This window comes from Notothenia rossii (assembly GCF_949606895.1).
Source record: "Notothenia rossii genome assembly, chromosome: 10".
In the NCBI taxonomy this organism is placed as follows: domain Eukaryota; kingdom Metazoa; phylum Chordata; class Actinopteri; order Perciformes; family Nototheniidae; genus Notothenia; species Notothenia rossii.
The window spans coordinates 28,776,448-28,800,946 of record NC_136908.1 but is presented as its reverse complement, the minus strand read 5'-3'; the positions used below and the strand labels follow the sequence as shown (position 1 = coordinate 28,800,946).

General features: G+C 40.3%; 1 protein-coding gene across 2 annotated transcripts in view; it reads right to left on the bottom strand.

The window, feature by feature from the left end:
- Nucleotides 1–24,499, bottom strand: part of col14a1b (collagen, type XIV, alpha 1b) — a 219,327-nt gene that overhangs the window by 41,134 nt on the left and 153,694 nt on the right. For both annotated transcript variants that reach the window (XM_079654484.1, XM_079654485.1), the window contains exons 23-33: nt 22,914–23,030; nt 19,187–19,336; nt 16,067–16,141; nt 12,934–13,073; nt 12,555–12,678; nt 9,467–9,610; nt 8,868–9,032; nt 8,283–8,321; nt 6,912–7,050; nt 6,639–6,781; nt 4,522–4,631 (exon numbers count right to left, since the gene is read on the bottom strand). In XM_079654484.1, coding sequence (XP_079510610.1) covers nt 4,522–4,631; nt 6,639–6,781; nt 6,912–7,050; nt 8,283–8,321; nt 8,868–9,032; nt 9,467–9,610; nt 12,555–12,678; nt 12,934–13,073; nt 16,067–16,141; nt 19,187–19,336; nt 22,914–23,030 — 1,346 coding nt within the window. The remainder of the gene's footprint in view (nt 1–4,521; nt 4,632–6,638; nt 6,782–6,911; nt 7,051–8,282; nt 8,322–8,867; nt 9,033–9,466; nt 9,611–12,554; nt 12,679–12,933; nt 13,074–16,066; nt 16,142–19,186; nt 19,337–22,913; nt 23,031–24,499) is intronic.

Sequence of the window (24,499 nt, the reverse complement as noted above, 5' to 3'; positions counted from 1 at the left end):
AAGAGAAGTGTGCTATGGTCTCCAAATGACTCCCACTGTGATACTATGTGTGTATGAAGATACATGTACAGTACTGTGTGTAATCGTGGTCAGACAGCTTCCTTCACTCTATGAGTGTTGATCTGTCCTTTTCAGATGAAAACTGTTCGATTCTGTTCAACTTTCTTTAGATAATAGAGTAATAAAACTCTACTTTGTTGTAAAATCATTGTTTATTCATGTCTCACTAGGAGATTCATGTTCAATTTCAACTAAACACATGAAACAATTCATAAAAAAATTACCTGAATTGATGGACAAAGGGTTTGAAAGTCCATGTTTCAAACGTGTAAATAAATTCATGTAAATATTGTGTGCACTTTTTTTAGGTCACTTTGACTGCTACTAATCCTGTGACATTAGCTCTCGCAGTTTTGTTGTGGTCAACCATTTTTTTAATATTGTACTTTTCATAAATGACCCTGAGGAGAATCAGTGTTTTACTTTCATATATATTTGAGTTATTCTATGCTGCGGTAGAACAGCGCCCTCTTGCTGCTGCTGCTGCTGTGAAATAATCAAGCAGATTTCCCTCCAAATCTAACCCGGGGACTCAGAAGCTTCATCTCAGAGCACAGGTTGATAATGGATAACAGTGTTCTTTATTATTCAACATGTCTCAGGCCAAGGAACTCTTAAAGGAACAGGATTAGGGACCCTGTACTGTATGTATCAAGTTGTTAGAACTATTTCATGTTGGAGACTATATTAAGCTATTAAAGTAATCATTCTTAGCCACTGTTATGAATAGGTGATTAAACATGGGTTAGCTAGGTCAGGTGATTGTGAGAGGATTTCATGGAAACTAGAAGTTCAAACTATCATTTGTATTGACTATGTTGTACATTTATTCAATTATCCCATACACACTACATATATTGCACGTTTGTCCTCTCTGTTACAGCATCCTCTACCCGAAGTGTCTTCAATTCTTTCCCCATTAATAGTTTTTGAGGAGTTGTTCCTTCTTACAGCCAGGGTCTAAGGACAGAGACTAGTACACACTATAAAAGACAATGTGTATTTGTGATTTGGCGTTATATTGATAGATAAACTTAACACTAATGTCATTTACTCAACACTGACTTAATGTTGATTCAATTAAATGTGTTTACGAATAGGAAGATTTATATTTGCTAATAATATGTCGGATTCAGGTTAATGCAATATGTATTTAGACACATTTTTGTAAAAGTAACTCTGACAACCCTCATGTAAAGACCCATGCTTTACACATGTTTATTTATACTAATGTGATATTAATGTGTCACATTTAACCACAAACACACCGTCTGCTTTATGTTTTATTGTAGCATTATGTTGAGGACTTGGGTTTGATACAAACAGACACATGCCTATGTTTTCATAAGGAAATTGTTAAAGACTGCAAAACATTTTATTAAATGTGCACAAAATGCAGTGTGTTGACGCACACAGACGCACGCACACACTTGGTTAGTGTGAGCTTGTGTTTAAAATGAATGCCTATTCCATATTCTGACAACTCGCAGTACAGCAGGAACTGGGAAAAAAAGTGAGGAGCGCACACCATTAAAATGACCTTCTTGAGCGACACAGCTATTTTTAATTACACAAACTGTACAGGAAGTGCTGTCAGCATCATGGACAGCAAGGGCTGAATTGTGAGGAGGAAGAAACACACTCACACACTGCCTCTGTGTGTGAGGGGCTCCTCAACCCATCTTAAGATACTTTTTTAGATAGTAACTCATTAGTTTGAGAAGCTAAGTCAGCATGATAGAAATTAAGTTTAGTTTGAAAAACTAAGTCAATATTTTGGCAGTTTTTTGTTATTTTGAGAACCTAAATCAAAATGTTCAAACAATTAAGTCAATATTTGAGGCCATTATATTATAGAACGTTTTTTTGTTAGGTGACTTCCAGAGTGTGTATAAATACAGACTGATGCACTTTTACCGTCCGACCTGCATCAGCACTGTGATATAAATCCTGCTTAGAGTGAAGTGTGAAGCAACACTGTCCTTTCAGTCTGAACAGCTGGCATTAAGACATGTCTACACTACATTACACCCATTTCAAAATGTCAGCTTGTTAAGATTCAAATGCCAGAAAGTGCTAAAAGAGTTAAAAGGCTGAGAAAGGCTGACCTTTTTTTGACCCCCACGGGACTATTCAAACCTACAGTGAGTTAAGAGGTATAGTCGCTAAAGTTCAGAGACTCTTATCAAATGAGTGATGTTCGCTCAGCCATCATCACAGAAGTGTCACATGGACTCTTCAGGTGGTAGTGTACTGGCCCTGTAGGAATATAAGAGAGCCACTATGTCTGCGCACACACACACACACACACACACACACACACACACACACACACACACACACACACACACACACACACACACACACACACACACACACACACACACACACACACACACACACACACACACACACACACACACACACACACACACACACACACACACACACACACACACACACACACACACACACACACACACACACACACACACACACACACACACACACACCTAGCAGAGGAGAAGAAGCTGGAAAGGTAAGCTGGTAAGCTGTGCTGTCAGCCAGCAGACAGACGTGACTGCAGATCAGTCCGTGAGTCTCTCAGCACTGACACACTGACACCAACACAACACCACGAGAGCAGGTTCAGGATCAGGGCGCCGCTCAACTACAGTCAGCCTGTCAGGACTACAAACACTGGCTCACTGCTCAGCGGGGTACAGGATGCAAGAGCAGCAATGACAGGAAAGGAGGAGGAGAGGTAGACACGACTGAGCACATAATGATCCAGTACTCTGACTAAAAAAAAAGTCAACCAGCTCACATTATTATGAGCCGCTCCATCAGTAAAACAAGTCTGTAACTCCAGTCTGCTTTTAAATAATTTAGCAAAATATTTAGTCAATATTTGAATATATTACACAGCATTTCAGAAGTTGTTAATACTCCCTAAAACGCTGATAAGGAGAACAGGCCGTTGCTAAGGAGGCTCAAGGGACTATGTACAATATGCAGAAAGAAGTCCAGTTTGATTTAATGTCTGCAATGGACAACAAACATTTGTTTTCTCCATCAGAATACATAATGGAATACTTTTTTATATTAATTGTTATATTTGTGAAAGGCACCAAACTTTGGATTCATTTGAACTGTCTGCAGTAAAGAACAGAAACATATCGCAAGAGAAGGAAATAGGTAAAAGGACAGGGTGCTGAACATCAGAGGAATCAGACAGACAGGAAGTAAACACTAAACGAACAGTAGAGTAGGGCTCCAACAAACGACTCATTTGATAATCGATTCATCTATCCATTACTGAAACGATGAATCGATTATTTCGATTATGCCTTGCACAATTTCTCAAACGCTCTTATTTAGCCATCCACTTTTAGATTTAGCTTGAGGTTGTTTTAGGCATGTGGAAACTAATAATGAAGACAATGAAGATGAATACTTGATTCAAAAATACATATTTTATTAAACTGTCTGCTGAAAGATAAATCAAAAAATCTGTCCGTCAACATTTTAAACCAAGGATAGCAAATTAGATCAGATCAAAAATAACCTTTTTCACAGTCAAGTAGGGATGGGAAGGGATGGGTATCGTTAAGGTTTTAACGGTACTACTAATTTTATCGATTCTGCTTATCGATCCGGTACTTTAACGGTACTCTTATCGGGTATTTTGAAAACTATTTTAACTAAACAAATTGTAAATAATGTGAACTTACAGAACTGTAAAAAACAAATAAAAAACAAGTATTTAAGTAAAATACAGTGCTACAGAGCAACACAGGTGGGGCATACAGGTATGCTGCAAAAAAACTCTTATTGCACTTTAGGCAACAAGCATTGTCCACATCGAGACGGGTAAAGGTAAACCATACCTAGGAGCGCGTGTGTGTTGCATGCATGTAGCAGCCGCGTGTGTGTAAACTGCCCTGCCCCCTCACAAACAGACAGGGGAGAAAGATCTGTCGCCTGGATTGGAAAGATCGAAAATACATCATAGACGCATTTTGTAGTCTTTTTGCATATTAGAAACGGAGTTGGCGACACTAAGACTGCGATATAATGTTTGTGTAGCAATAATATATATGACATATATGTTTTAAATGTCTCCAGTACAGATAAAAAGACAGATAACGTTGGAGCTTAACGGCTCGTAAAACACACGTTATGACGTCACCGACGAATCGACGACTGAATTAGTTGGCAACTAATTTGGTCATCGATTTTAATCGATTAAGTCGATTAGTTGTTGCACCCCTACAGTAGAAGAAGACAGACAGGAAGTAAACACCAAAGCGAACAGTAGAACAGCATCATTCATGTCAACAAATATCCTTGTAAACAATTTCATGCTGAACTATACATTGATTTTGAGACTGACAGATGATCACTCTGTCGGTGTGGAACATCAGGAAGAAGCCTGACAACAACAGAAGTTGTACTGACCTTATGGAAGCTGCCATAGAAGAGTTTCTTTATTTCTGGCCCTTCAAAGGTGACCGTCTGGAACTCTCCTTTGTAGTCGTTGTTGAAGAATGTCAGAGTCTTTCCTCCATCTGCAGGAAGACACACAAAGTACATGTCAAAAAGAATACTGTAGATTGAATAGTGAATGCTTCTGTCCAATGCAGGTTTTCCATCATAAAATAAATTAGGTGAAGTCTGACTTGATATGTAGATATAGAAATCAATATGGAACTGAGCAGAGGACCTACGTTGCCCCTTTATAACAACACCAAACATTGTGTTTCCTACATTTAGCTCACCATTGTGATGGATTTCTAATTAAAGAAGTTATTATATAGGACAGAAATAAAAGTGTTTATGTTGGATGGTTTCGAAAGCTGATACTCCCATAGCAAAGACCCCCCACTTACCCCCCTGTCAGCTTGATCCTCTTCCCGACACCCTGGTCAAGGCTTGCCTACCAGCCATATCACCCATGATCACTGACATAATTAACTCCTCCCTCACCTCTGGAATTGTACCAACCTCCCTCAAACTGGCTGCAATCACTCCCATCCTCAAAAAACCCGGTACTGACCCAGCCGATCTAAACTACTACAGGCCCATCTCCAACCTACCCTTCATTTCAAAGACCCTTGAGAGGGTGGTTTCCGCACAGCTTCAGTCCCATCTTGACACAAACAACCTCCATGAACCCTTCCAATCTGGTTTCCGCCAAAAACACAGTACTGAAACAGCCCTGGTTAAAATCACCAACGACCTCCTCCGTGCAGCTGACTCCGGACTTCTCACCATCCTCATCCTCCTTGACCTCAGCGCTGCATTCGATACCATCTCTCACCCACTACTCCTGGACTGCCTGGCTGGCATTGGGATCACTGGTGTTGCACTCTCCTGGTTCTCATCATACCTCACTGACAGACAACAGTTTGTACAACTCGGTAATCACAAGTGACAAGAAAGTGCTATTTCACTGGTTGTCCCCCAGGGGTCAGTACTGGGTCCACTCCTATTCATTGTATATCTCCTCCCCCTGGGCAAAATCCTCCGTCACCATGAGGTTAATTTTCACTGCTACGCCGACGACACACAGGTCTACATTTTCTCCAAACCCACCACTGCCCTCCCCCCAACCTCCCTCACCACCTGCCTTGAGGACATCAGGAGCTGGATGAGCAGAAACCTCCTGAAGCTTAACGGTAGCAAAACTGAGGCCCTGCTCATCGGCTCCAAATCCACCCTCACCAAGTCACATAACACCCCAGCACCAAACATCATCATCGACGGCTTCTCCATACCATTCGCTGCCCAAGTGAAAAGCCTCGGTGTCATTCTGGACGGCTCCCTCTCATTCGCACCACACATAAAAAACATCACCCGTACCTCCTTCTTTCATCTTCGGAACATCTCCAGACTGAAATCCTGGTCCACTCATTTGTCACATCCCGGATTGATTACTGCTTCTGACTGGCCTTCCCATCAAACTCCTCAATAGACTGCAAATAATCCAGAACTCTGCTACCCGGATCACCACCCACACCAACTCATCCGACCACATCACCCCCATTCTCACTCAGCTACACTGGCTTCCTGTACGCTACCGTATTGACTACAAAAACCTTCTACTCATATATAAAGCTCTCCATTAACCTTGCCCCCATCTACATCACGACCAACTTCAGGAGTACACCCCCTCCCGCACCCTCCGCTCTTCGTCCGTAGGACTTCTCACCGTCCCAAGCTCTCGCCTCAAAACCATGGGTGCTCGAGCTTTCAGCTGCTCGGCTCCCAGACTCTTGAACTCCCTGCCACTACACATCCGACAGTCTGATTCCATATCAACATTCAAACCCAAATCAAAACCCACCTGTTCAAACTGGCATTTTCTTTATAAAACTGCACCCTGTGTCCTTTTGTGTCCTTCTATAGTCCATTTCCTGTTGTTTGTCTTGTCTTACCCCGGCTGATACTTCACTAAATCCACTGTTTTAATTGTTCCCTATATTGCCCCTATGCCCTGTAAGGTGTCCTTGGGTGTTATGAAAGGCGCCCCCCAAAATAAATGTATTATTATTATTATCATTATTATTACTTACTGTCCATGATGACTCCCACCAGCGGCTCATTCTTCTTGTTGAGGATCTCCCAGAGGGCGAAGGGCTCCTCTGGAGTGTTGGGCAGCAGCCTGAACAGCAGGGTAATGGTGTAGTCTGAGGGCAGCCCTTCAGGGTGGATGAACCTTGGAGACAGACGGAAACATCAGGTACATGTAGCCTTACCAGATTTGATTATTACTTTCTCAAGTTGTTTTCTGCCCTTTGATCTAACTTTTAAAAACACACTATGTTTAGTGAAATATGTGTGTGTACCTGGTGGGCTGTGCCAGGAAGGCGTCACTGTGCAGGTGGAAACTGGGGAAGGTGTTGAAGGTGCCAGGTACCATGGAAACGCCAGGGACACTGCTGTACCTATTCTCCACCAGCCCAAAGAGCTCCATCATACGGAAACCTGAGGACAGGGGAAGGAGTTTGAACTTGATCATCATTTACATTTAAAGCTGGGACCAGATTGTGGTGCATTCAAAATAAACAAAGTCAGAAGCCATAATTGAAGAGAAATGCAAAATTGTGCTGCATATTCTCATGAAAATAGAAGAATTTCTCAAGGGCAGGGGCAGTCATCTGTATATAATACATGAGTCCTACATGAACATGTTCAGAATAAGATGTTTGGATTACCGTTCTTTAAATAACCAGGTCATGATTTCCGGAAATAGACATTGTTCAGTTTTCATGTATTATTTTTAGATTTGAGTGCCATATGTAGAGTGCCATCTTGTTCCATTATGTTGGAGAGAAGGAATACATTTCTACTGCTGCGATCTCCAATACTCAGTAACTCACACTAAACAAATCTAGATTGATAAAAAGCTCTACAGATCAGAGGAAGATATGCATTGTGTCAGCTTCAAAAAGGAATGCTTCTGATCATACTGCACATCCTCAGTGTATCTAAGGTACTTGTTCAAACGGTATAATATACTGTGCATTTAGCATTTAGCATCAAGTGGGAACAAATAGGAAAAGACCATGACTGTTCACAGTAGGGATGTCCCGATCACCTTTTTTTGCTACCGATCCGATTCCGATCATTTGATTTTGACAATTTGCCGATACCGATTTTTCCCGATCCGATCTTTATGCAATGCATTAAGAGAAAAAAAAGCATTCAAGTTGTCCCTTAAGGTTATTTTTTTATTTAAATTGGATATTCTATCCAACATGGATATAGCTTCTTTCTTTCACAGCAGCATTGGATCAGTTCAGTTGTGCAGCATTGGATCAAAACAAAATAAAGCTTTCAGTACTCGTTAGCTTACTGCTACAATTAGACACTGCGCCCTGCCCACTCTGTTGCCAGATTTGAGAGAAATAAGCAACCAGGTCTATGAAAACAAGCCCAAAAGAAGCAACACATACATGATGTTCTGTAATTTGAAACCAAAACTAAGGCCTCAGGATGACGTTAAGACTTGAACATGGTCATTTTTGTTTTGTAACATTGAATACAACATTTTAAAAAAAGTATTTAAAAAAAAAAAAAAAAAAAAAATCCCGATCCCCGATTTTTTTCCTCCCGATTCCGATCTTTTGAAAATCACATGATCAGCGCCGATCCCCGATCACGTGATCGGATCGGGACATCTCTAGTTCACAGTATATTAATATAGACTTTTTTACCTGGTGTTGTGCTGCCACTCATCGGTACTGATGGACACGCTGGGAAAGAAAGTGTGTTGATTAAAAAGACACATTCCTTCGGGCAGATATGTCACATATCACACAGTATCACCAATGGGGCGAAGCCTGCGAGGTAGTTCAGGCAGTCAACTCGAGCACCAATGATACATTAACACGTGACGCACCTCGTCCCTCTTACAACCAACCTAACACAATCTCCTAAACATGCCATTCTATTTAAGCTGCCAGGTCTTCCTGCCTCTGCCTCGCTATGCTGCCGCTGCCACTGCTTTGTTCACTTGCTATTTCTACGTTCATGTTCCTGTTCCTGCTGCTGTGGTCCATGTTGCTGCTGCTCGCCTGCACCACCACCTCCCCAGCTTCCACCCCAGCTTCCACCTGTAGGCTCGGGGGGTTAGTTATTTAATCATCACTCAATGTTCTTTGTAAATCTGTGGAGTGATGAGGCCCAAGCCTAGACGCCAAACTCAAACTATATGCTGCTTATAATAAACATATTAAGAAACAAGTGAGTTGTCTGATTGAACTAAAGTTTAGATTTTCCCGGAAGCTTTGGGTACTCACTGGCAGTGGCGGCCTCACACACAAAGGTCACCAGCTTCTCCTCGATCTTGGCGAAGGCGTCCAGGTCGTCCACGAAGAACACGTGTCTGTCGCTGGGTTTACTGGCGATGCTCACCAGCTCCCCGTAGTCAGCGTCAGCAAAGCCAATCGCAAACACAATGTAGCCTTTACAGGAAGACAGGAGGAGAAGCAACAGTGTGGGTCAGGAATCTCAACTGTCTTCACCAAGGAAGAAGCTAGCACACAGAAATGATGTAATGACTTATTCTTGAATTATAATGGTACGAAAGTTTCAACTTACACTTAAAAACTGCATTTCAAGTAAGTTATAAAGCTTTGTTTTTAATTCACTCACTGTAAATTTTATTATTACTGATTAGAAATGTAAGAAATTATCTTCATTATGATTGACCATAATGTCAATGTCTATTCATATTATGAAAGGTGACAAACCGTTTCATTTAGTATGAATATTATGAATATAATGAACATTCAGTGCTGATGTCTCCTTCTGTAGTTGCTATCTGATGTAATGATGTCCATTTAAAAGACAATGCCAACTGTATATGTGGGACCTTCCATCCAGGAGATGCTCTGACCTTCCATCTGCATCTCCTTTGAAACCTTGTTGACGTCATCCTGAGATCGACCGTCGGTGAGGACCACCAAGACGTTGGGGATCCCCCTCCTGACTCCCCCCTCTGTCGTGAAGATGTTCTCCTTCACATGTTGGATGGCGCGCCCTGATTAGACGGATGAAAAAAAATGATTTCCCAACATGTTGTTAACGTACAATCGTTTTAAGTTAACTTATTTACTGAGGATTCGTAAATACAGATAATGTTGCACATGGTTCCAGCAGAAGGCGCAGAAATTGATACTTTCGACTAGAGCGGAAAGAAAAAAAGGACATTCCTTCCCTTTTATACGTTACAATTCAAAATATATAAGCTTAAGCTGACATTATTTCTGTCACTAAGAACTGTGCATTGACAGAAAGTCAAGATTCATTTTCAACAGTCATGGATTCAACTGTTGAATGCTGCTTCATATTATACATTCAAATTGTATCTCCCCACAAACTGATGTTGGAGGTCTGTCAATCTAGAATTTGGTGCCAGTTTTAGTTCTGTCAGTTTACATCTTTAAGTAACTGTTCCAGCTACTGGATCATGTGAAGCCAGTTCTCCTCCTTTAAGCTTTGTGAACTAGTTCCTTATGTAGCGCCAGTGCAACCATCACTAAAGTAGCCACTGTAACTCTGGACTGTTTCAGGGAATGAGAAGACACTTGGGGTCCCATCCTTATAACATTACTTGATTACTTTTTAAATGGTAGCTGGAAGCTACGGAAACCATGAAAGCCAAGTGGTCAACATTTTTGTACAAGATAAACTTTAGCCAGAACTAAATTAACTCTGTGAGACCCGCGGGAGAGCAGATGGTTCTGGCCAACATCACTGCTTTAAGAGGCTGTTGCACGAGTAGAGTAAAGAAAAACCTGAGGAAACCATGTGTACCAACCAGTTCATGCTAGATTGTCTTGTCGGGGAGGAGCCCAGAACATATGTTCTCCTGCAACTGGGCTTCCAGCTCCGTGGACAGCGGCCCGTCAACACAGCGGCGTGCGTTGAAGCTTCAACGCTTCTGCCCATTTGCTTTGAATGGGGTGACGTCACACTTTGCCGAACTGCATTGTGGGAGCGTCGCTTCACTTTGCTCGCGTTGCTAGCTTCAAAAGTTGAGCAATGTTCAACTTTTGAAGCTTCGACGGAAGCGTCAGTAAATCAAATCATATGCCAGTACAAGCTCTAGCCAATCAAACGCGTGCTTGTGTGTCCGGGGCGGGAGATTCATGTGATTGGTTGTTGGTCGAGCTTCAGGCACGCCTGCCGGCAAGCTTCAACGAACGCCGCCGTGTGGACGCTGCTTTAGAACTGTTCCAGACTTGAAAGCCTTTAGGAGAGAGCTCAGAAATCCCTTATTGTGGATATACCTAATATACCTCGCTAAGGTAAGGAAGATTTGACCATCACAACAACTTATGTTATACAGCGAGGTCCAGCTTCATAGAATGGTCTTACTATAATGAAAGGCTCATATGGGGAACAGCATCATCACACATAAAGAAATCAAATACATACTTTTTAGAATAGGCAAACATAATACAGTTATACTGACTGACTTTTAGTATTAATTCTAATTCAATATTTATATACAGACAAGTTACAAGAAAACAGTGAGTTGAAATGGAAGGGCTTGTACAAATATAGCCCAACTTCCCTTCTGTGAGTTATCGCATGACAATGTTTTTGTTTGAAGACCTACAACCTTATGGCAAAATAAATACAAACTTTATGATGTTTTCAAAGTCAAATAAAACAAATACTTATATCTATATTTAAAGTCCTAAGAATTGTAGCAAGTCATGTTCAGGGGCTGATATAGTAATACCAAAATACAACAATAAAAAGATGCAGGGTTATCTTGTTTACCTTTTTCCTTTCAGATAAAAGCAGACTGGGGACTTCTGATGTTTTTATTCCCGCATTTATATTTAAAAAAAAAAGCCTTTCATTCTATGTATACGTCATACAATTCACCCAACATGTATTGTATCAATAACAAAATCATTTGTTTCACGCACTCTCCAGGCCTGTGTGAACACTGTGAAAGGGATTAGTCATCTCAGTGTGCACAACGAGGCGATTGAGTGCTTGAGGAGGAGGAGGAGGAGGAGGAGGAGGAGGAGGATAAGGAAGGACAATCCCCCCCCCCCCGGCAGTGACTGTTAAAAATGTGTTCTCTGCAGTCGTCCCTGCACGAGTGAGTGAGTGCGCTGCTTTATTAACTCTGATGAATGAATACACTTCTCCCTGCTTCCCCACACACTTCTCTCATTACACACACTCCATAAATAAGGACTTCTATGCATCCTATACAACACTGTGGGCATGGAAACAAATACCTTATAGGCATGAAGGCATGTTCACAAGGGTAATATATTGATGCAATGCACACCAGTGGAAGTACACCTTCAGACACATTAAATGGTGTGTGTGTGTGTGTGTGTGTGTGTGTGTGTGTGTGTGTGTGTGTGTGTGTGTGTGTGTGTGTGTGTGTGTGTGTGTGTGTGTGTGTGTGTGTGTGAGTTGTTGCCTGCTGCTATGTATGCTATCAGTATTGATGATGTTATTAGGAAGCTCTGAGTGTCTGCACCCAGCAGACTGTTCCTTTGTCTTACACAGGTGTGTCTTCATTTCTTGTTGGATTACATTTTTGTATTTATTCTCTTGCCTATTTTACTTTCTTGTATTCCATGGATTCACATGTATTATATATACATGCTGCATGTGTGCTAATATGCTTTAGCCTCTGACTTGTTTTCTGTCTGTATTATGTTGTGAGTCATTCTGTTCATGCAAATGAGCTGCATCATGTATATGGGAAGTGCTCTACAAATAAAGCTATATTATTACTTTTGAGAGATTGATGTATTATGGGGAAAAGCTGGAATTGTACCTGCTGAAGTTACAGAACTTGCACACGGTTGTTTTGAAGCCCTAGTGAGCTTTTTGAGGTGTCCCCTTCCCTGTAGCGTGTTATATGTTTGTGTGCATGTGAATGGTCTGCAAAGGCTACACTACCTGTGTTCCTTCCAGAGGAAGTTTCTCTTCCACACACTCACCTGTCTTGGTGTTTCCTCCCTTGTAGGAGATCTTGTTGATGGCGTCCAGCAGTCGCTCCTTGTCGCCGTACGAGTTCAGTTTGAACTCTGTCCTGGCGTCGTCACTGAACTGAGCGATGGCCACCTGTCAGACAACTCACAAACAGGTAACTCATCAATTCAAAAAGGAGCAACGTTTTACTCAGAGTTTAATTAAAAGGGCTACATCCTAAAAAATGGCCCAAAGTGTTTTTTTCGCCGAGCCTATATTTGATTATCTAGATAACCACTTACCATCTATCACGGTTACACTTGTTTTCATAAAGGCTGATGGAAGACATGTTTCCATGAGAGATTGCACTGCTGTGCTTTATCGTTCTTTGTCATAATGAGCCTGTACCTGAGTTCCATCGGGGCCGATCCGGTCCAGAGCTCCGGTGGTGCTGTACAGGAAGCGGATGATCTTCAGGAAGCTTTCATCCCCGATACTCCAGGAACCGTCGACCAGGAACACCAGGTCTGCTTTGGCTGCCTTACAGACTTGAGGAAGAGACAAGGAAAAGCTAAAGTGAGGAAATACAATGTGAGAAACATTACAATCTCTGGGTAGATACATAGAGAGCAAGATGGAGGGCAGATGGAGACAACACAGACCATGGAGGAGGAGGTTATGTAGCTTTGCTTTTAACACACATTTCTTTATAGTCTCATGTCTCTTTTAACACATAATTAATGTGTTATATTTGTGTCATTAGCTTTTAAATAAAGTGATTTGATTAGTCATATTTACTGTCCTTTTCAAAGTACTTTCTCGTTAGAAATAACTTGTTTGTGTCGTCCCTTTTCTTCTTTTGCTTTGAATCAGGATTAAAAATAAAAACTTGTTTACTTCTCTGCTATTCTCTTTGTTTTTTCTATTCTTCTTTATAACTTTGCTTTCATTCCTTTTTATCACAGTACAAATAAACAAACTCTTCATTGTGATGAATGCTTGTTACCATTCAGGAATGTAAGGGCATTTTTTGATGAAAATGATTGATTAGATGTAGAGAGGTCTTAACTTGTTACATTTGTTAAAAGTTGCCTCCATCGCTCCTCACCAATCATTCCATTCACTTCCTGTCTCTGCTGATAAAAGCACATTTACTGCTGCCACCTCTGTTATCCACTCTTTGTTTACTGCAAACTGCGTTTTAATATCGAGAGAGAAATAGAATACACTGTCCTAGCTACACACTATGCAATAATACTCAAATAAGTATTAAGAATAATACGTTTGAACTACAATACATTTGACTGAAAAATGAAATGAAATGCATCACCACACAGGATCTAGATTTGAGCTTGAAATAAATGGAGAACATGTCGAATCCATGGACACTATTTTATAATGTAATGATGTTTTGTAACACAATAATCAGTGTCATTCTTGTATTCTTTGAGTAACATGTATGTCAATGTGAGTAGTTTTCATATAGCTGCTATGAGAGCTACGAGAGTGTATGACAGCTTCCGGCTTTGGGCATGCTGGCTGTGCATCACTCTCATTGAGATTGTAATGTTTAGATGGATTTAGGAACTCCCTCTCGATTCTATTGGCTGGTTCAAAAGAGGTGTCAATCATCAAAATCTCAAAACTAACATCTAAAACTCTCTAAAAAGGTCAAATGTCACTTGTTTTGCATCAATCTTGATGCAGGGTAGTTATTATATGTTATAGTTTGGATTCCTAAAGCTTTTTCTCTACTATCCAATCATTCAAGGGTGGTTTTCACTATAAGTAACGGTTTCTTTTGGATGGACACTATAATTTACATTGTTTCACTATGTTCAATCTGAATTTACTTTAAAATAAAAAAAATGCTATATTGATTATGACTCTACTAGATCCAACTCACAGGTTTATCATTGCTTTGAGAACAAAGATTATTAATGTTCCCCTTTTAGAAGTGAAGATATAGTCATTTGTTCTGGGAATGTCATTTTCGAGCCTGAGACCTGAAAAACAGGCTCGGGCTTAACAGGTTAAAGTTTTGAAAATAACTAAAACAATAACCGGACTTCATATCCTCAATGTCCAATTTATTAGCATGTTCTGTGTACCTTTAATAGTTCAAATGCATGTAGCTGAATGAAAGCGGTGTGTTTTTTCTGTGCTTCCTGTTACTTACAGTAGGCAGGTTTATTTGTAGGTTATTGTCTTTGTTGTAAATGTATCATTCATCATCAAATGTATCATTATGTTCTTGTATATGTTATTTCATCGTCATAACTACACTGTAGCTATGTTCGTATGACCAATAAAAGCCTTGAACTTGAACATTGTATTTGCATCTAGACTCCTGCATTGACTTTGTCTATTGGACTGTCCAGAGAGAAGGATCCCTCCTCTTGTTTGGTTATTGTGAATCTGGGTTTGTTTGGAGGAGTTTCTGCTTGTGGGCTGTGAGGGTATAAAGGACAGAGGGTGTCAGATACAGTCTGTAAAGACCCCTGAGATGAATGTGTCATTTGTGATATTTGGCTTTATGAATAAACTTTGATTGATTGACTCATAAAACTAAATATCTTGTGAACATGAAGTTCTCTTGCTGGGTGATGAACATTGCCTGATAAAACTATGAAGATCAAATAAGATCCGACGTGGTCCTGTGCCTCAGCTGATGATGTGTTCCCTTTACTCCCCTCAGACATACTGGTATAACGCTGAGGTGTTACAAAACATGCTGACTTGTGGTGACAGATATATGTGAAGAATTGAAATTGCATGTTTGTTGAGATGCTGGAACAAATCTAGAATCCACCAGGGTTTATATTTCTGACTTTTATTTTAAATGAACCTTCTGTAAAGATGTATCTCTGTAATGATATGTCATCTCTGTGTGGCTGTTTGAACTCAGAATCCTCCCTACACTTTTCACTTTTCTTTGAGCCTGTGTTTTTATATCCCATCATTTAGCTTGTGTGTGTTTAAGGCACATCACTGGCAGGAGAACAGTTGAAAGTGTTTTTACTCTTCTCTTTAAAGTGTCACTGTTGACTGACACTAAACTGTCATAGTCAAAGAAAATCAATGAAGTTTAAGACTCCTTTAGATGACAGTAATCATTTGAAAAGCAAAACTACCCTTTCAGCTCAGATGATTGTTTATTACGTGCTATTATGTAGAGCTATCAATGTGTAAGATGAACTTCAGATTCATTCATTTACAATAAAGAAATGTAACTATTGCACAATCTTTGGTACAGTATTGACCTCTAAAAGGTATGCTACTGGAAGTATAATGTAGCAGAAATAAGATAGAATAACATTTGAACTACACTTGTGTATTTTGGCAATTTCTCCATCTCTGCGGCTGCGGTATATTCCTGAAGTATGCCAACACAAATTGACTTTACACTGCGAATATAAATAAACATGTTGAATGTGACAAACGTGAAACCCCTGTTCAAATAGGAAAGCAAATCAATACATCATCAGGAAATTGACAGGAGACAATCAATAATATTAAATAGTATTAAATCAACTCTTACCTTCCTTGGCAGGGGGGATTGTGGGTAACGGTGTGGTGCTGGGGGGCGTGGTTGGTGCTGGGGTTGGGATGGGTACTGTGTAGAGAGCCAAAATAAAGAAGACACACGTGGCGGCATGAAAACCTGCAATCATGACCACATCGATCGTAAACCACATGCTATGAAAGCCCGTAATAAAATGTCCCCTCCTAAAAGAACGACAACAACAAGAGAAGAGAGGAGCCAGCGTCAGGCGGGACAATGAGTCAAATAACTTTGCTCTGCTCTGTGGTTTCAGCTCTTGTGTCATTTGGTGATTAGTGATCACAGAACTGTCTCTGCTTTCAACTCCTTACCTTTATCCGAGTAGGGGGGCTAGAAAATAGATAAACCAGCTGCAGCCCCTCCCAAACACATACACAGTTTACTCATTTGGTTCTGCTTAGGCACTAAATCAGATCCCAGAGGCAGCGGATGAATTGTGACGGCAGGTGGGAGCGTTCAGCAGCGGCTGCCTGCAGCGGTTAGGAGAGTCATTTGGAGAAAAGGCTCCGGCTTTCATTTGCATCAAAACAAAGCAATAAATCATGTGGAGGTGCTGGGCAGAGCTACAGCGCTGAGGGAGCAGCTTCACGCTAACAAATACTTCAACATTCTTTTATCTAGTTTTTCATACGTCTCAATTTGGATACTTCACTTAGTACACTGCATGTTATGTGCTTAAAATTGAATTTTGAACGGGTAGTTTTGTTTCTAATCACACACTGCTGCTGTGCCCTGACGATTACGGCTGTTAGCTAGATAGCTAGATAGCTAGAGAGTTAATGACCATTTTTTCATGGTTCAAAATCATTACAGAGTCCTCACTTAAACAACCCACAATTGGCTTCATTTCAACAGCAAATTAGTAGTACTTTGCGTTAGTAGTGGAAAAAACCCACAACTTATTGGCTTAGTGTTGTGTTCACCAGAGCAACTGCAATCACAACAGGATGCCTAACGTTCATGACCTGGAGAAGATGGAGATCGTTTAGTGTGAAAATGCATCATAGACGCGTTTCTTTTTGCATATTAGAAACGGAGTTGGCGAAACTAAATCTGCAATATAATGTTTATGTAGCAATAATGAATGTCTCCAGTACCGATAAAAACACCGATAACGTCGGAGCTTAACGGTACCACTGTCTTTAATAATTACGCCCCGGAGCCCCTTTAATACCGGGGCTCGGTACCCATCCCTACCGACGTCACAGCAACAGATATTATCAGGGCATTTTCTAGCTCAAGTGAGGTTCGACTAGGTGTGTTAAACTTGAAAAGCCCTCATCTTTTCAGTGAAGCTAGCATTTAGAATTGTATCAGATCTAACTGTCAGGGACATGCGGTCAGGGGTGGCAGGGCTTCACCTGTCCAATGAAAATAGATACAATACAATTGCAATAAAAAGCACAAGGTAAGGCAGCATCACATGTGCCTCACTGAAGGAGCGTGTCTTGAGCCAACCTAATTAACGCTAGCTATCCGTCTACGTTAGCTAGCGGAAGAAAGCAATGTTGAGCTGCTGCAAAAATCATCAATCAAACCAGGGAGTGATTAACAATGGAACACCAATGCTTGAGCTTAAGGACCTACTTTCTACGAAGAGACAGAAAATACCAAACATGTTTCAAATGGGGTTAATATGTGTGTAAATCTGGCTATTCTACTAGCCATCGCCTTCTTAACCATTGACCTTAGGGCACATCACTGTTAACAGTAAAATGGCTTCAACAACTAAAGTATGTTTCAAGAAAAAAACAATGGAAAAAAAGAGTGGAAAATACCTTTTAAAATAGGAACATTTGCAACAGTTCATTGAAAACAAAACAGAAAATAGCGTGTGCCCACCCACCACACTCGGTCCCTGCTCTGCAGACAGTGGGTTTGGGCCTGCCGATGCAGAACAAACGTCTGTAAGAACCGAAGCTCCCACGAGGATGAAAGATGTTTTATTGTGAAAGTGACGTGATAGTCCTCCCAGCCGGTGATGGGCTCCTTTTATACACAATGACAGCTGACAGCCATTTCTGTACGAGTGTGTTAGTTAAGCATGTGTTTCTGCTTTATTGTTATTATGACACATGTACAGGCGCATTTGAACAGGAGTCTGACACGTTGTATGGAGGAGGTACAGTACTTGATGAGTCTGTTTGAGTTTGTTTTTGTATTACAGCCTCACACGGTGTGCGTACGGCAAATACATATGTTTATAAGCATCTCTGAAATGCTTTCCAGGGTTAAGTGTTCTGAAATGACTGACTAAAATGAATTTCTGAATACATATGAAATGAGACACATGCTTCAATGTACGTCAATGACACAACTCCAAGTTGAATTAAAACTCAAGTGTAAGTTTCTGGTTTTAAATTATGCTGAAATTAATAATTGTACAGCTATGCCAGTCCTAGTCATTTCAGATTACGACTTACTTGAATACTAAATTCTGAATGGTCAATTTGAAAAAATTCAGCAGAAGACAGACAGGAAGTAAACACAAATGGGAACAGCAGAATATCAAAAAGATTGAATAATAGTTCAATGTTTTCATACAAATGAAGCTCAGCGCAAGTTAAACCAGGAAGACCTTCTTTACTCATTCATTCACTATTTCCATGTCACTACTCTCTCTCCTCTCAATAAGTGATCGGGGGCGTCACTCCCCAGCTTAACCAACCACTTTGCTCTATTCTCACAAGCCTATCATAGCGCTTCGCTAAACCTTTTAAATCTGCTCTCCCCTCTGACAGCTCTCATTCCAGGTGAATCGGCGCAACCCTCCTCCACCCCTCTTCACCTCCCTTCCATCTGAATCCAGGGTCAAGCTAAGCCACTCCCCTTCAGACCGACCCCAGCTATCCATTCACCACCACCAGTGTCTAGACCCCGGGGGATTTCATCGGATCGGTTCTCCCTTCCCGAATTATATTCCTGCAAAACGGGGCCTAATCGCCAAAACTTCTTTACATTTATGTGTATTTCTGGCAATAAATATGTACTCTTACATCAAAACTGTCTCTCCTGATTGAATTACAATCAGATCTATTATCAAAAATCGTATATACACTGTATTTGTGTCAGTGAAAGAGTCTGTGGGTCACTTACATGTTCTCTCAGTGATGGTGACTGCGGGCCCTTCAGTGCCATCCTGCATCTGAGCGTACACACTCATCTTATACTGCGTGTTGGCCTTCAGGTTGTTCAAGCAGTGTCTGTTGGCTCCTCCGCTCAGCCTCGCCTCCTGCTTCTGACCATCTGCAGGGACAAATACACACAACACATTGGGATCAAATCTTTGGCACTTTTTGCACTGATATGTTTTAAATTTGAATATTAAATATTCACCTATTATGCAAAATCTACTTTTCCATGTCTTTTATACATCAACATGTGTCCCCTCTGTGGAAAGAGGTTCTGAAAGTTTCAGGAAAAAGTTTCTCTCACTTTTTGTCCTGATCCATTTATATAAAAATGAAAATGAGCTGATCGGATTTTTGCCACTTTATGATGTCATAACGATGTAGCCGTTAGCCAATAACCAACCAAGGTAACCCCCCCCCCCCCACACCTTATCACCTGAATCTCCTCCTAGAGCAGGGGTTCCCAAACTTTTTCCGCGAGAACCCCCCCAAATGACTCCTGTTGAAAGTCTAAATATGATATTAGGCCTCAAATCATCTGAGGCCTGGTGCCCCCCCTGCGATTTTTGCGCCCCCCAGGTTGGGAACCACTGTCCAGGGGGGCGTGGGGGGGGCTCCTTATTTTCATCTAAAGTAACAGACAGAGAGGGATTATGGGATGCTGCAATGATCTGTTTGGTGTTTGGAGCCAAACACTTCAGAGACATGTTTTGTATATATCTGAGACCTATAATATATTGATGAAAAACAGTATAATAGGGGACCTTTACAAAATAACACAACAAGCAAGTCAATAAAACCTCCTAACAAAAAAAAAAAAAATTCTAAACAAGGCTTCCTAAAGTATTAATTGTGATTCTAGTGATTTAGATAAAGAAGCCGATTATGCTTTCTGGGTTTTCCCAATAACACTAGTGAGTTAAAAAGGTTTTTGAGCATATAAATGCTGTGCAAATCGCTTTTTGAACATTAAAGCATGGAGACATGTCAGAGACACTACATGCTGATATACACCTGAACCTCAGCAGGAGAGGACTCTTTAATAAAATATAAGTTCATTAACACAAACATCTGCACAACAACATTGTAAACTATAACTGAAAAATACTCAGTCAATTAAGCTTTAGAGTCTGATATCCAGCAATGAATAATATACAATCTCTGTAAGCGTCAGTTCTATTCAACAATAACTCTCCATCCCACAGGGGGATTTGTGAACACACACCTAACTCTTCTTGCTTTATGCTTTGCTCTTGTATCTACCTCTTTGTTTCACACCCAACACTTTCCATCATTCCTCTCTATCGCCTGCAGCTCACATATTTCCCAGGTAATTATGTACCAGCTGTGCAAACATAAATCTTCATTAAGCTCTAATATGTGCAGAGAGAACCAATAACTGGGAGCTCCGTGAAGAAGCACAGGAGAGCTGCAATAATACGTGCCTTTATGAGACGTTAATTGCAGGGCGATGTTGTTGCTGGAGGCTTGAAGGTGATAAATAGCAGCCATTACTCCCTTCCATTGGGCGGATGATGACTGTATTAAACCCAATCCTACCTTTGAGGAGGTGACTGAACGCTGGTCGATTGTTAGAGAATTGAGGCAACACCATATGTTGTTTGATGTTATTTTGGAGATCGTTATTGGTTTCAAAAGAAATGGGAAAAACAAAATGATTTCTGCCAGTGGCGTGGGGAAATCATAACCAAGATGACTTTGTTCATTGCAAGGTGCAGAGTTGTTTTTGACAGATAGAGTTAGAGATGAATATAATAAAAAAAAGTATGTCATTAAGAGTTTAATGAAAGACTACGAAGGGAATTTGAAGATTAAAGTTTCTGAAGGGACGACGGATGTCTGTTGTGCATAGGCTCTGTAACATCAAATGTTTCAGAGTGTAAAGTCAGGTATACATGTTACACTCTCTCTGTATTCAATGCTCTTAATTATGACTTTAATAAATATACTGCTATCAAACTTTACTGGAAAATACAGGGCACCAAATATCTGCACTAAAACCTGAATGACTGAAGAAAAAAACTGCAGATTGCCAATTAGAACAAATTAGAGGATGCTGGCAAAACTAGGGGAAATTCCATCTTTTCCATAACTCCATGTTTGTGTAATTCATCTCTTTTTCTTATCCACAAACAATGTAAAAGGAAAATATCACTTGAGGATTTCCACTCAGTTTTTCTATCAGATATCTGGTGCGAAACATTGAATGATTGATGTCTGATATTTAATAAAAGCTGAATATTCAGCTGCGTTCAGTTCCAAGAAGTCAATTTCCTAGGATGCGGGCAGATGAGACATGAAGAGTTGTTATTGTACGTTTCACCCCTTGGATTTTCTGCACGATTAAGAAATTGAAATAGAGCCACTTGTATTGTTTTTATTGTTCCTATGAACGTCTCATCCCAGAATGAGAGAACAGGCTGCAGGTGCAACCAAGAGTTCATAAGAAAAAGCCTTAATGAGAAGTCTGTATTCTTTCTTCTTATTCACTTTAGCACTCCTTTAGGACAACACGGCGTAATTACTGTCATTCCTGAAACAAGAACATCTAATCCCAATACACTTGGCAATTATAACACCAACCGTATGCCTTTCCCCTGTATTTTAACTCACACAGCAAATGTAAATGTCAGCTGGATAACCAAGCCTTCCTCATCTACAGAGCGCCTCAGTGATGCGTCTCTATGTCTGACGGCATACAACAATATCTTTGTCATCCCAGGCTGCTTAGGGACTGAGAAAGTGGACACTGTGTGCTGCGTACTCAAACTCCCACCGATGAAAGCAGATATGAGCATGCATACCACTCCTACTGGTGCAGATATGCAGTGTAGGAGATGATGGGAAATTATACAGTTCTATTCATCCCACTTTCACTTGCTGTCATGTTTAATAAGCCCATCAGTTTTAAATCCAGCAGATACTCCAGAAAGACAGTCATTTGCAGGAGAGGAGTAAATACTTATGTGTATGCATGTCATCTACATTTGCATGCATGTGCCACCCAAACAAAAATCCTAGCGATTATGTTTACCTCAGAAAAATGAAATGTTATGTAGCTGTTGACAGTAACAGGGCCTTATTTGAACTTTTCTTATTTTGTGTTTTATTTTTTAATTGCACATTTTATTTGACTTTTAATGTTTTGCTTTATGTTTTAAAAAGGTATCTTTTTTATTATTATTTAATTGTATATTTTTGAAAACAATTGTAAATGTTTCATCTTTTATTTCTTTCATTCTAAAAGAGAGCAACTTTCACGAAACCCCAATCCCCCTGCGATGAATAAAGTATTCTGAGACATAAATTGCTTTTAACATAGCTAATCTGAAATACTAGGCATAAAAAGTAGTTCAACTCACACATTCTACCAGCTTTAAAGTTCTTTTGTGTTATTTGTTTGAGAAGCTGCGTGCTATCACTGTACCTACAATGCTAAAATAATTCAAAAATATTTTTATTGGCACAAACAAATTAATACATGAATGAACATGCAAATGTGGACACTAGGGATTTTTAAAATTAAAATACTATATTTGTTCTTATTTGGTTGATGGGGAGAAAAAAACGTCCCAGGCTGCACTCATTTGAGATCTATTCATGCCAGCCTTAAAACCTGCTTCATGCGGGTGTGGTGTGTAGAGCTGAGAGCAGGCGGTGTGTGTACTCACTGAGCAGAGACTCCATGACCACTCTGTAGGAGCTGGCGTGTCGGTGAGCCTGCCACTGGCCACAGAAACTGGTCATCCTCACCTGGTACGCACTCAGGTTGGTCACGCCCAGATACACTGCAGGAAGGAAGGAGACATTAATGAAGCGTTTAAAGAGAACCCATTTGAAATAGCTCTGTCTATATATGAGTTTTATAGAACTCACATAAACATTGCAATATGCTGGAATGATGTTACTGAACAACACTGCATCAACAGCGTAAATACCTTTCTCAGTGGTGATTTTAATTGCTCGACAGAGGGGAAACTGGTTGCAACTAACAGTTATGTTTTATCGTTGGACTAGTAAATTGCCTAACATACTAAGAAATGTACTTCTTGGTATCTGGAAGTCTTAAAGTTTTGAAATGTCATGGTATGTCGGTGCATAATCCAAATATATTCACTTTAGTGTGATATATTGACAGAAAAGCAAGGCACCTTGATACATGTATTTGAGAGGCTGAATTTTCTGACATATTTGCAAGAGAAATCAAGATATTGATCATACAATCAGAGCCTTATCCCTTTATTTAGCATATTTGACTTTCACCGTAACCCTACATGTGACTATTTAATTATATAACAAAAAAAAACGCTGACAAAAATAGTGTTGCGATGTACAAAAAACAAACTCAATGCTTCTTTTGAACTAAAAACTTAAGCATTCTTCTGAAATAATAAAACTGCATATAACTCCACAGCATTGGAAACCACATACTATGGTGTTCCCAGATGAGTGATTTAAATAAGTCTGGCCTGGTGGCTTCAAGGACACTGACGTGAGTTTTCATGGAGTTCTTTACAGAGAGAGACACAACACTTCACTGTCTCACTACAGAAGTGCTGCTTATGCACACACTCACAAACAAACCCACACACTGTCGTTATGTAAATGTTATGCATGCACATTCACTGCTGACTGTTAAAAACGGCACTTGTTCTGAAAGACAAAGGCAGGAATGTTCCTGTGAGATGCTAGTTCCTAGTTTAGCCACATACCTCACCTGCATTATTTTAGACTGCATGCAAATGCATCATTTACACACTAGTTGGGGTTTTTATTAAAATCTCTGCAGGTGATTTAATTAGACGGCACAAAGGGAAAGTATACTATAACAGTAAAGTGCAAATAGTAGGGGATACAACACCAGTTTTTCCCTACAAATAGCGGTGGCTGTATATATATGTATTTTATTTTGTGTAAGTGGCGACCCTTTTTGATTTTGGATTGTTTGTTATGTGGATTTGTAGTATTTGTGTTACTGTATGTTCAATAAAGGTGTATTTTGCTCAATCTTGAGACATTGTCACTGTATGTACTAGGCCTCAAGAGCCTTTCTTGTGCTGGCAGACACATAGAAACATATTGGCGGGGCGCACTTCGCACGTGCACACATTAAAACATTCCACGCGCTCACATTTTGCTGGGCCCATGTGCCTTAGCACCGCTGCTATGACTCCATCCTAGGGGAAACACTGAACACTATAACACAGTTGTGAGTGAGAATGCTGTGATTACGTGTCATTACATTAACTACTGTTGC